Source organism: Xenopus laevis, chromosome 4S (genome assembly GCF_017654675.1).
Source record: "Xenopus laevis strain J_2021 chromosome 4S, Xenopus_laevis_v10.1, whole genome shotgun sequence".
In the NCBI taxonomy this organism is placed as follows: domain Eukaryota; kingdom Metazoa; phylum Chordata; class Amphibia; order Anura; family Pipidae; genus Xenopus; species Xenopus laevis.
In genome coordinates this window covers 37,251,459-37,263,611 of record NC_054378.1, presented here as the reverse complement: position 1 = coordinate 37,263,611, position 12,153 = coordinate 37,251,459, and the positions used below count along the sequence as shown (strand labels likewise).

Sequence of the window (12,153 nt, the reverse complement as noted above, 5' to 3'; positions counted from 1 at the left end):
GCTTGCACTGAGCAATAACTGTTATAAAATGCAGCCTTCTATTCTTAATTATAATAATTATATAGGAATCATTATACCTACAATTGTATATAGTAAGGATATTGATACTGAGTGGTTCCATTACTTTGTAGTCATGTAACTTAGAGACTTCTATTTTACTACTACTACTACTACTACTAATATATAATAATATTCAACTATAATGTTATATATAATAACAATATATAATGCATATGACTCGAGTTCCATCATTAAACATCTTAAAAGACCAAAATCCATCAAGTTCAACCTCTCTAAATGAAACCAAGTATCCATACACACACTGACCCCTCCATATACTCACATAAACACTCATACACTAACTATAGCTTTAAGTATCACAAGAGTCTCCGTCCCTCTAACCAGTTTAGTTGCACGTCTCTGCACTCTCTCTCTCCAGCTCATTTATATCTCTCTTAAGGACTGGATCCCAAAACTGCACACTATACTTCAAATTAGGCCTCACATTTTATATTATGTTCTTTGAGATACAGTGTAGTCATATTGGGTAATGTTTCCTTTCTGGAGCAAGTAGAATGAAGCATTTTTCCATTTGTAAAGGTCTGCCGATTCTCACAGCGCATTTCTGTATTGTGGGACTCCTCTAGGGTTGCCACCCAGCCGGTATTTTACTGGTCTAGCAGGTAAAACACCTGCCAAGGCTGGGTAAATTTGCATTGCCTGTAAATTTGTAATACCCTTTAAAAAAGGCCTTGGCCTGCCCCCAATTTGCGCAGAACTTAACTCCCCCTTTTGTGTCACGCGACATGGCTCTGCCACCTTTTGCATCATGGACCGCCCCCTTTTTGTGCCCGCCCCCCACCGGCAGGTAATCTTTTTCAGTAAAGATGGCAACCCTAGACTCCTCTGTATATACTGTAGGTAAAGGGAGTAAGGGGAAGGCAAGTCATTATTTTGCATTCCTGTCTTTGGTTGAAGTGTCATGGCAAAATGGGCGAATTTGACCTGTCTCGTTTCGCCAAAAATTTGCCGCCGGCGAAATGTCGCCGACGCCCATTAAAGTCTATGAGCTTCAAAAAAATTGTCACGTGGCAAATTTTTTTGATGCGCATCTTTTTTTTTTTGACTCACAACGCCATACAAGTCTATGGGCATAATTTTTGCGGCAAAACAAGGCGAAGAAATTTGCCCATCCCTACTCCCCTGCTGTTCTACCATACCAATGAATTCTTATTTCCTCTAAACATTTTATTTAGGATCTCTCGGCTGTAAATAATAAGATTTATTTATGATTAAAATCAGTTATCCAATATAATATACATAAGAACCCCCATTTTACATTTTTCAGGCAACCGCAAAAAAGTTGCTATAAGATCTGGTAAAATGTAAAATCAGGGAAATGCATTATGCATTATATTTTGGTGGGACCGCAGGAAAAAGTATAAAATGTGGGGGGGAATAAAAATCAGGGTATATAAACATGAGGTTTTACTGTAATTCCCAATATAATATGTGCTGCAAATCCACATATGAAGGCATTTAACTTGCTTTAAACCAAAGCTTTTCTTAATGATAGTTTAGTTAAACTGCAGCAGAGCTAACTTTTTAGGAGTTGTTTCCTTTTTTGGGTACTGCTTTCCCTTCCCATCCCCAAATTTTAATTTTTTATGATTTAATATCACTTTGCAAAGCTATGAACAAGATGCTATTTATCCTAATCTGCATTTTAGGAACATACTCATAGAGCATGCTATGGTGAACAATCTGACTTAAATCAGAATATACTTTACTCTTTGAAGTTAATGATGCTCCGACTGGGCCATTGTACAAGGCACTGAAATCACCACTTGAGAAATCTTCAAAGACATTAGAAGACAATGCAACTCATCTCTGTTCTAAATTTCACATGCAAATTAACTCTGTTCACAAATACTATTTCACTTATTTTCATCTCAAATGAAAATCAAATGAATGATGTCAACAACAAGGGACTAAATGAATGATGTCAACAGCAAGGATATGTGGATAGTCCTAGTTTAGTATCTATTCTCTTCTCCTCTTTCTATACCAAATTTTCACTCATTTTCCAATGTCTTTCTCTAATCTTTATTTTTCTTCCCTTCTCTCATAGCTGCCATTTTTTACATTCTTATTTCTCTCCTATGGATTTGTTCCCTTTGATTTTAACTTCCTCGTTATAACTTGTCTCCTTTTAATTAATCCTTTCATCACTGAAACATATGTATTTACTTTGTTCTTACTGCATTTCTCCCTCTTGTTATTTTTTGATCTTCCCTTCTCCCCCCACTGCTTACCATCCCTTTCTATTGATCTTGTTTCTCAATCCTTTTAACTTTATGTTCTTAATTTCTCTTATGCTTCTATAATATACCTTCTCCCCTCATGCAAATAGTAAATAATTATAATAAATAATTATAATGTTATATAGACCTGCATTCTGTTAGGGTTTACGGTGCTGTATTCCTATTTTCAATGGCATAATAACAGAACTGATATGCTCAAACTTTTAGGTTAAACCTTGTTCTGATTATACTACGATGCCATAACAACTATAACACTGATTTCAATGGGCACATAGTTTCTGAACACAAAGGTAATGACATTATGCCAAAAGCATTCTAGATATCTGGGAGTTCTATTATACAATAAACTGCATTCCCAACTGCATGCAAGGGACAAAGTAACACAATTAAGTGCCAAAAGGACCCGTGTGATGCAATTTCTCATGATGCAATTGAACAGTGTAATTGGTGAGCTAAGATTGTCAGGAGAACTTTCAACAATTAACTTATAACTGCCGAGGGTCATTGTGAGTTAATGTGATCTTAATCAGGTCTATTTACAGTAATCAGTCAAGTAGTTACTATGCCTTTGGAATGCTAAAACAATACAATTAACTGCTGTCACCTTTTTTGTGTGTATTTAAAGCCTCTTTCATATGAATTTTGAAACCAAAATATATGTATGTTTTCTAAATATAAATACTTTGTGACACCATTAGTGATGAGCAAAATGTTTCAGCAAGTTTTGCTGAAGATATGATGCACATAGACTCTAATGGGTGCAAAAATTTGTCATGCATCAAAAAAAAATAAATACATCACTTTAAACTTCAATGTATTTTGGTGAATTTTTGCAGTTTTCTGAATTTTTGGGGAAGCAAAACCAGTAAGATTCACCCATCACATTCACCAGTGCACAAAATAAGTACAATTCACCTGGTTTTTACACACAATGCAACCTTTTTTTTATTATTATTTTCTTGTACCACAGTTTTTTTTAAGTATAAAATATCTAAACCACCACTTACACCATTAATAGGACAAAGTTAGGTAAATGGCTTCAAGAGAAGGGAGATTTATTCTTCCACTTTAAAACACTGGTAAGGTCCTATATATATATATATATATATATATATATATATATATATATATATATATATATATATATATATATATATATATATATATAGTTCAACCTCCCCTAGAAATATTAATTTCCAAAGATACAGCTATCAAGTAAATCATCAGTATCCTCTGTCTAACAACTTATGGGGGAATGTATTAAAAGTTGCAAAGAGCAAAAAAATGTGCACAAATAGGAATAACCTGCCACCACACTTTTTGGGCATATTATAACAGGAGTTAGTTTCATGCTTTACTAATATATCTTCCATCAAAGGGAATCATTTATCAACACTGGGCAAATTTGCCCATAGGCGGTTACCCATAGCAACCAATCAGTGATTAGCTTTTTAAAGCCAGCTGCAAGTAGAACAATGAATGCAACAATCTGATTGGTTTCCATGGGTTACTGCCCATGGGCAAATTTGCCCAGTGTTGATAAATTACCCCCACTGTGTTTAAAACTTCAGGTTTTTCTTCTTACTGGGGCCTTCTACCTCACCTGTTACTGTCTAACATCATGTTACATAGTTGCATAGTTAAATTGGGTTGAAAAAAAGTCCATCAAGTTCAACCCTTCCAATTGAAAACATAGAATCCATACACACACACCCCTCCCTACTTTCACAAAAATTCTATATACCCATACCTATAGTAACTATAGAGCTTAGTATCACAATAGCCTTTGATATTATGTCTGTCCAAAAAATCATCCAAGCCATAGGCATTAATAGAATCAGCCATCACACCATCACCCGGCAGTGCATTCCACAACCTCACTGTCCTGACTGTGAAGAACCCCCTACATTGCTTCAAATGAAAGTTCTTTTCTTCTAGTCTAAAGGGGTGGCCTCTGGTATGGTGATCCATGTGGTTTTGTTTTGGCACTGTTAACTCTTCAATACCCTACATGCAGTAATCATAGTTTACAATAATTATCTTTAAATTAATATTTCTAATCTGCAATATGATGGGCCACTATGTTATTTACTTATTTATTTATTACAACAAAATTGGATGCTAAAGAAGTATTCAATATAGCAAAAATGTATGCATTGGAGACCTCTTAGCACCCAGGTGCTTTAATTTGATTGCAAGTAAAATATGAATACATCGTTTATTTTGTTAGAAAGGTTTGAACAGATCGATAAAGGTGTAATAAAAGTTTATTCTTATATCTATGAAACGGTTTATCCATGATCGATGATTGTAATAAAATTGCAGTCACTTCTCAGAAAATATTAGCAACCTTATATCAGTTGGAAAAATGTTTCCCTTTATGTCTTTCCTGAAACACACTGATTAACATTTTTACTATATATTAAAATACGAGTTAATAAAAATACGTTTTGTTTCACCCAGGTACTTTTGTCACAAAGATTACAGCAACAGATGCAGATGATCCGGTCTATGGAAACAGTGCCAAGTTGGTATACAGCATTTTGGAAGGCCAGCCTTATTTTTCGATTGAACCTCACACAGGTGGGTTATTTTAAATAACTATATTCATTTTTCTGCTTATTATTTCATATTCATTTTGACTGACAATACAAATAAAACAATCCTGCTACTGTTGCTATTATTGTTGCTGCTGTTATTTGCATAATTAATAGTAATACAGGTATAAGATCAGTTATCCAGAAACAGAGAAAAAGATGTCAGCTGTCAATGCCTTTCTGCATAGAGAACAGTTTAATGAAATAATTAATGGAATTAATTAATGATTCATTTTTTGTATTCATGTCCAAACAATTCTGCCAGATTTCTTAAATGTTTTAGGTATGGTATTCGAGATTATTGAAATATTCCCAGGCCAAGCTTGTCATGGAAGCCATATCTATTGTCATCATTTCAATCACAGAAATAATGTAAACCAAAATGGTTTTATTGAGCTGTTTCCTACATGGTTTTTGTGACTAACACACAACCCCTAAACTTAGGTTGGGAAACACAGTTTACATTAAAATGTTTATGTGCATTAAATACTATGATCTGTAGAGAAATACAAAAAGAGGTTGACTAGGAATATAGGAATATCTGCAGATGGATAATGTTAATTTTTAATGCACAATCAATAGAAAGGAGCTACAAACAGTCTTCGCAATGTTTAGAAATGCAGTAACTCTATACGGTTCTCCATTTTGTCTTGCCAGATACTGGAACGTTTCAACAGCTTTAGAGTAACATTGCTTAGCATACAAGATGTTTAAGTTATTTACAGATATTTATTTCCATGCAATGAAAAACATCAATAAGACTAAAAATAATATTTACCTTTAAAAGTACTATAGGCAGGCATCATATACACTTATAACAACACTGCAGACAAACAAAATTGTTTTTTTTACTGGCTTGAGTAGCTTGTAAATACAGTGCAAGTAGAATAAATTCACATTAATACTTTTTAAATTTAGAAGGCACTTACTTCATTAAGCACATCCTCCAGGATAAGTCTTTTCTTCCAGTTAAAGTAGAGGAATTGAAACCTAGGATGTGTTAAATGTTTACAGAAATACATTGAGTGACTTTGAAAAATTATGACTGTGATTGTAGGAATGTTGCATGGAAAGTCAGTTAACTCTTCATTTTCAGAGTTTTTTTAAGTGCTTTGATCAATGCCTACAAACAAATCTAACATCTGCATTCACAAAGAAAAAGAATGGGGAAAAAAGCTGCTCTTGCTTTACAGTTGGAACAAACATTTTTCTAGGAGTCAAGTTATCAAAATCTCCATGAAAAAAAAAAGAAATACCATTATTGTGGTGTGAGATATGTTATCTTTTAATATTACTTGTTCTTGCTTCGAAGATGCATAATACTTAGCTGACATCTGAACTATGATTGTTGTTATCCTTTAGTAGTATCTGAAAGAATTTGCCAAGCATATCATAATATTTGAGACTTGCCAAAGGGCTCTCTTTACTTTATATTTAGTGAAACAGATTTAGCCAAGGTAATAAATAACATGTCCTAGTACATTTTAGGCAGTTACTTAAAAAAATCTGTTTGTTTATCAGGCAAGTAGAACAGAAATAGAAAAAAGATATAAGATTATTAAGTGAATATATATATCCAGGATTTGGTTCTGGATTCAGCCAGGAATCCTTCTGCCCAGCCAAACCGAATCCGGGACAGGGAGGGAAATTGCGTGACTTTTTGTCACAAAACAAGGAAGCAAAAAATGTTTTCCCCTTTCCACCCCTAATTTGTATATGCAAATTAGGATTCTGATTTGGTTTGGTATTCGGCTGAATCTTTCGCAAAGGATTCAGGGGTTCAGTTGAATCCAAAATAGTGGATTTATATATATATATATATATATATATATATATATATATATATATATATATATATATATATATATATATATATATATATATATATATATATATATATATATATATATATATATATATATATATATATACACACACATACACGCACACACATGCAGTACATCAGATCATTATGTAGTGGCTCCTGCATTCTTCTCTTTAGTCCAACTCAAGAGCTTGTTGCATTAATTTTTTTTTTATCTTTCTTTGTATGCCTTTTTTTTTAATTTTTTTTTTTTGGCAAAGTCTCTGACACACATGTACATAATAAGAAAATCAAATATTGGTGGAAATAGTGAATGTTTTAATAAAGTACTTTACCCCTATCATCCATTTAAATGATTAGGATAAAAAATGAATTACCAACTGCAAAAAGAGAAATTGCACACCATAAGCAGATAGTCTCTAATAAAAATGTATCAAGAATATGCTGGGTGGTTTCCTGTTGTGATCTAAGATCTAAGGAAGAGTAAACATGGATCAAATGAAAGAAGTTCATACTCATAAATAACTGGTTTATTTTTTTTTAGATTGGCATGCATTGAAAAACAATTTAACAAATATCAAGCAAAAATCAGGAGAATAAGAACAAAAACACAAATTTGAACTGGGACAGTGGCCCATACATACCTTTGGTATTTAGTTTTGTACAGTTATACTAGTGAAAGTAAATATCTGGCTATTTGTTTTGGGTTTCTTTAAATAGAAAAATTACTACCCTTTGTTACTGCCTTAGACCAAAACACCTAGGACCTTACATGTTAATTGGAAAACAAAAATCCTAGCACTTTTCATATAAATATTTTTTTTTACTTTATAGAATATTTCAATGACATTAAAAGTTACACTTTGATAGACTCTAAGTGCATTTCATGGGGTGTGTTTTTCATCTCTTTTTGCAGTCGGTAGTTGATATACACATCACATGAGAGCATCACCTGATTGGGGGAGGCAGGGTATCCCATCTTTACCCTTCTCTAAGGTAGGAAATTATACACACGTCATATGTTAGCATTTATTTTAGCTACCTGATCATAGATTAAACCCGCTCTGAGCTATATTTTTTAATCAATATTGTGATCGATTGTATTTTGTAATATTCTGTAACATTGTAAAAAATTGTAAAACTCTAGGTTCGTAAGAAATCAGGCTTATTATTATGGCAGCAGATCGCTGTTAAAAAGGTCAAAGAAAAAAGACAGTTAAGTCAATCAATTATAAAATATTAATCCATTTTACAAGACACGCCCATTTGATACCTGATCAACTTCATGCATTAGAGAATCATAAATACAGGTATGTTATCAATTATACAGAGAGCTCTGAATTATGGAAAGGCCATCTACCATAGACTCAATTGTAAAAAAAAAATAAAAATTCAGTTTTCTCTGTAATCATAAAACAATACCCATACTCGTACTCAGCTAAAATATAATTAATCCTTAGTAAAGGCAAAAAATAATCCCATTTGGTTGAATTAATATTTAAATGCTTGGCTAGTAGACTTAACCCCAGGTCTGAGCATTCTAGATAATATAGTATGTCCAATACCTATTTAGCTTAGTCATGGCCTTAGAAAATGATTGGGATAATTGGACAGTAAGAAGAATGAGAACAATAATGCAGGATCTGAAATTAGTGGGTATATGCCATGGATCTTATTAAGGAAGAGAAAAGTCAATGAAAGATTCAAGATCCAGAATTCATCTTTATGTACTAAAGGAATAAGACATGTCCTAAAGAACCAAGTAGAAACACAAAGAACAGAGCACCAAAAAATAAACTGAACAGGTACAGAATGCGCAGGTCCTGCTGTTTTCCGGATAACAGTCTTTCTGTAATTTGGATATTCATACCTTAACTCTAGTGGAAAATCATGTACACATTAAATAAACACAATAGACTGTTTTTGTTCCCAATAAGGATTAGTTATGTGTTAGTTTGGATCAAGTACAAGGTACTGTTTTATTTTTGCAGAGAAAAAGGAAATCATTTTCAGAAATTTGGATTATTCGGATAAAATGGAGTCTATGGGAGAAGGCCTTTCCATAATTCAAAGCTTTCTAAAAAATTGGTTTCCAGATAACAGATCCCATACCTGTACTTAGAATTAGAAACCTTAACTGAGTTCTGGATACTGGAGGAATGTCTAATGAGGATTAAAAATGGAAGTCATTTACATGAAAGTCGATGGTTGCCAGGGGTAAACTAGGCTTCAAACAGTTAATAAAGCATAAGTATTTTGTGCACTGCTGCATGAAAAAGTTGGAAGACAAAGTTACTTACTTTTATATATATATTTTAAAAAAAAAAAAAAGCTGCATATTTTGCTCCCTGGTGTAAACTATACAATTTTCTTCCATGATCAGATGGGGTTGCTAACCACTTTTAGAGTTCACAACAGCTGTAATACGTTTACATGAATTAAACCATTTCTACAAAGTCTATAATGAATGGCATACTAACACTGGGTGAGTCAATGCTATAATTGCTGATTAGAACTATTCCATTGTGATGAAAACATTGCATGTGCAACACATCGGGGCAAATTTACTTAAGGTCGAATATCGAGGGTTAATTAATCCTCGATATTTACCGCAATCGTTCGATTCAAAGGATTTTAATCCATTGATCGAACGATTTTTCTTCGACCAAAAAAAGATAGCCAAGCCTATGGGGACCTTCCCCGTTGGCTAACATTGACTTCGGTAGGTTTTAGGTGGCGAACTAGGGGGTCAAAGTTTTTTTTAAAGAGACAGTACTTTGACTATTGAATGGTCAAATAGTCAAATGTTTTTTAGTTTGAATCATTCGATTCAAAGTCGAAATCATAGTCGAAGGTCGAAGTAGCCCATTCAATGGTCTAAGTATCCAAAAAAAACATTCGAAATTCGAAGTTTTTTTCCTCTATTCCTTCACTCGAACTAAGTAAATGGGCCCCATCAAGTATAAATAACTTCCATACAAAGTGTCATATTATCTGCATATGGAACATTGCTGTGTTTCAGGAATATCAACAATAGTCAAGTGTCTATCAATACATTTATAACAGTGACATAATGAGGCCATATTAATATGAGAAAAATATATGACCCCCATTATTCATATAATTCCCTATTCAATTTCATACTAAATATAATTTATATTAAACAAATGATGCCTTATCAACATCCTAATGATAAATTAATGTGTACACCAATAAAACCCTGACATAGGAATTATATCTTTTACATTTCATTTTTTCTTTACATAAAGGAGAAGGAAAGTCTTCTTCCACTTGGGGGTGCCAAATGTTAGGCACCCCCAAGTGATTGTATGTACTTAGCTGAAATGCTGGAATAACCCCGGGACGGTGCAGTTTTCTGCTGATAGGAGCACAGGCCCCGGCTTCTTATTTCTTCAAATTTCCCGGAGCAGATGATTGCACAGTAGAACAAAATTGATGACTTTTTTGTTAAAGTGTTTTTGCTCTACTGCGCATGCGCAGCTGCGAGAAAAAAGAAGAAGCTGGAAGAGGATCGCTTTGTGGTGCTCACTGGTAGAACCACGGGCCGGTGCAGTTTTCTGCTGATAGGAGCACTGGCCTGGGGTTTCAGGTAAGTATATACAACATTTGGCACCCCAAGTGGAAGAAGACTTTCCTTCTCCTTTAAGAATAATTAAATGCAATTGCCATATATGAAAGTAGAAAACAGGTAGATTTTAATCAATGTTATGTTGATATATATTTTTGCCTATGATACCATCAGGACTTAACAAAAATATTGCCATTTCCATATTTATATGCATAAAGATTATTTAGTGACAATTACAGAAAAAATACTCTTTTTCGTACATTACTATTATCTGAGGAAATTATTTCACTGATTGCTTTAATAATAAACAGTGTAAATCCTAAAATGTTCCTAAAAGTCAACTTTGAAGGTAAAAAATAATTCTATGAAAGCATACATTAATTTGAGTGTTAAAAATATGTAATCTATATTATTTTGAATTGCAGAAAGATAAATGAACAGTAATGTAAAGGACTAGTCATTTCGCCATGAGAAATCTAGCAAATACACATAATTAATTATTTTTTATTAGCAGTGTTGGCTTCAAAAAATATTCTATAAATAAATCTATATTAGAGGGGAGAGTTTGCATGATGTTTACAGTAAATAAGGTCAACATATACATATGGTTTTCACAGGGCGCTGCGCCAAACAGGTTACCAGTGGAGGCACCTCCTGGTACTGTACCTTTAAAGGTAGAATTTCTGTTTTTTAAAGAGGAAATTTGGTTCTACTAGTGCAAGAGAGTGCAATTGTGATTGCCCCTGGGTTTTGAGAAAGGAGTTATCCGATACCTCCAGTGACTTGACCAATGAGCCATTCCTTCAAATAAACTGCTTTTACTAATTTTCTTTCAGGCTACAGTGACAGTTTACAGTGAATATATACCTATGGTATTTATAAATACATATTGTAAGGTTTACAATGGGGAACCGCTGTAACTGAGGATAGCCACTCCATGGGGAGTGGATATGGTGGAAGCCCAGGGGTGTACCCATAGGTGATTGGAGGCAAAGACATGATGATAGAAGATTGAATATTTAATGGCAGCCAGAACACAGAAAACAAAAGGCAGGAACAGGCAAAAAGGATAATCAGGGTACTAAAGCTACTTACTCAGGAACAAAGTAAAAGGTATTCAGGAACAAGGTATACAACAAAGACAAGTTTTCCAAGAATCAAGGTTTCCAGGTATCAAGATTTCCAGGTATCAAGGTTTTTTAGGTATCAAGGTTCAGATCGGCAGGTCAGTAACAAACAAATTACATTCAATAACTCAGCCCTGAGCTTTGATTAGAATGGGAGACACATGAGAGTAAACGGGTGATTAGGAATGGGAGACACATGAGGGTAAACGAGTTGGGTGGAAAACAGGGAGGAGACATACTGTGAACAGGCAGATATACATGAGCATCAAAGACAAGATCAGGACCAGCCCCAAGAGCCTCCAGTGGCTCACATGGTAAGTACATGAGTCCCGGCTGATCCTGACACATATACTGTATAATGATCTTTATATTATTATCTATTTAACTTTATATATTTATATCTTGCCAGTGATTGCCCTGTATATTGAATATAGAATTGAATACAGAGAGACTGTTATTTTTTGGCTGAGAGTAATAAAATCCCAGGCACCATGTTAGCCTATGGTAATTTGGGCCAAGAGAAACAGTAAAGTGAATGAGAGCTTTAAAAGGATGAGGTTGGATAAAGCATTTTCTTTGTTAAAATAACAACTTTGCTTGTCTTTACTGCTTGATTATTTAAAGGTAATAAAGGTTCATTAAAGGGTCCTCCTGTAAAAAAGTTTTTAAAAAGTAGTCTTTACAGTCTGCA

General features: G+C 33.8%; 1 protein-coding gene across 1 annotated transcript in view; it reads left to right on the top strand.

The window, feature by feature from the left end:
- cdh8.S (cadherin 8 S homeolog) overlaps nt 1–12,153 on the top strand; it is a 265,728-nt gene that overhangs the window by 143,544 nt on the left and 110,031 nt on the right. Inside the window, exon 4 of the mRNA XM_018260477.2 lies at nt 4,788–4,907. Within this exon, the coding sequence (XP_018115966.2) occupies nt 4,788–4,907 (120 nt within the window). The remainder of the gene's footprint in view (nt 1–4,787; nt 4,908–12,153) is intronic.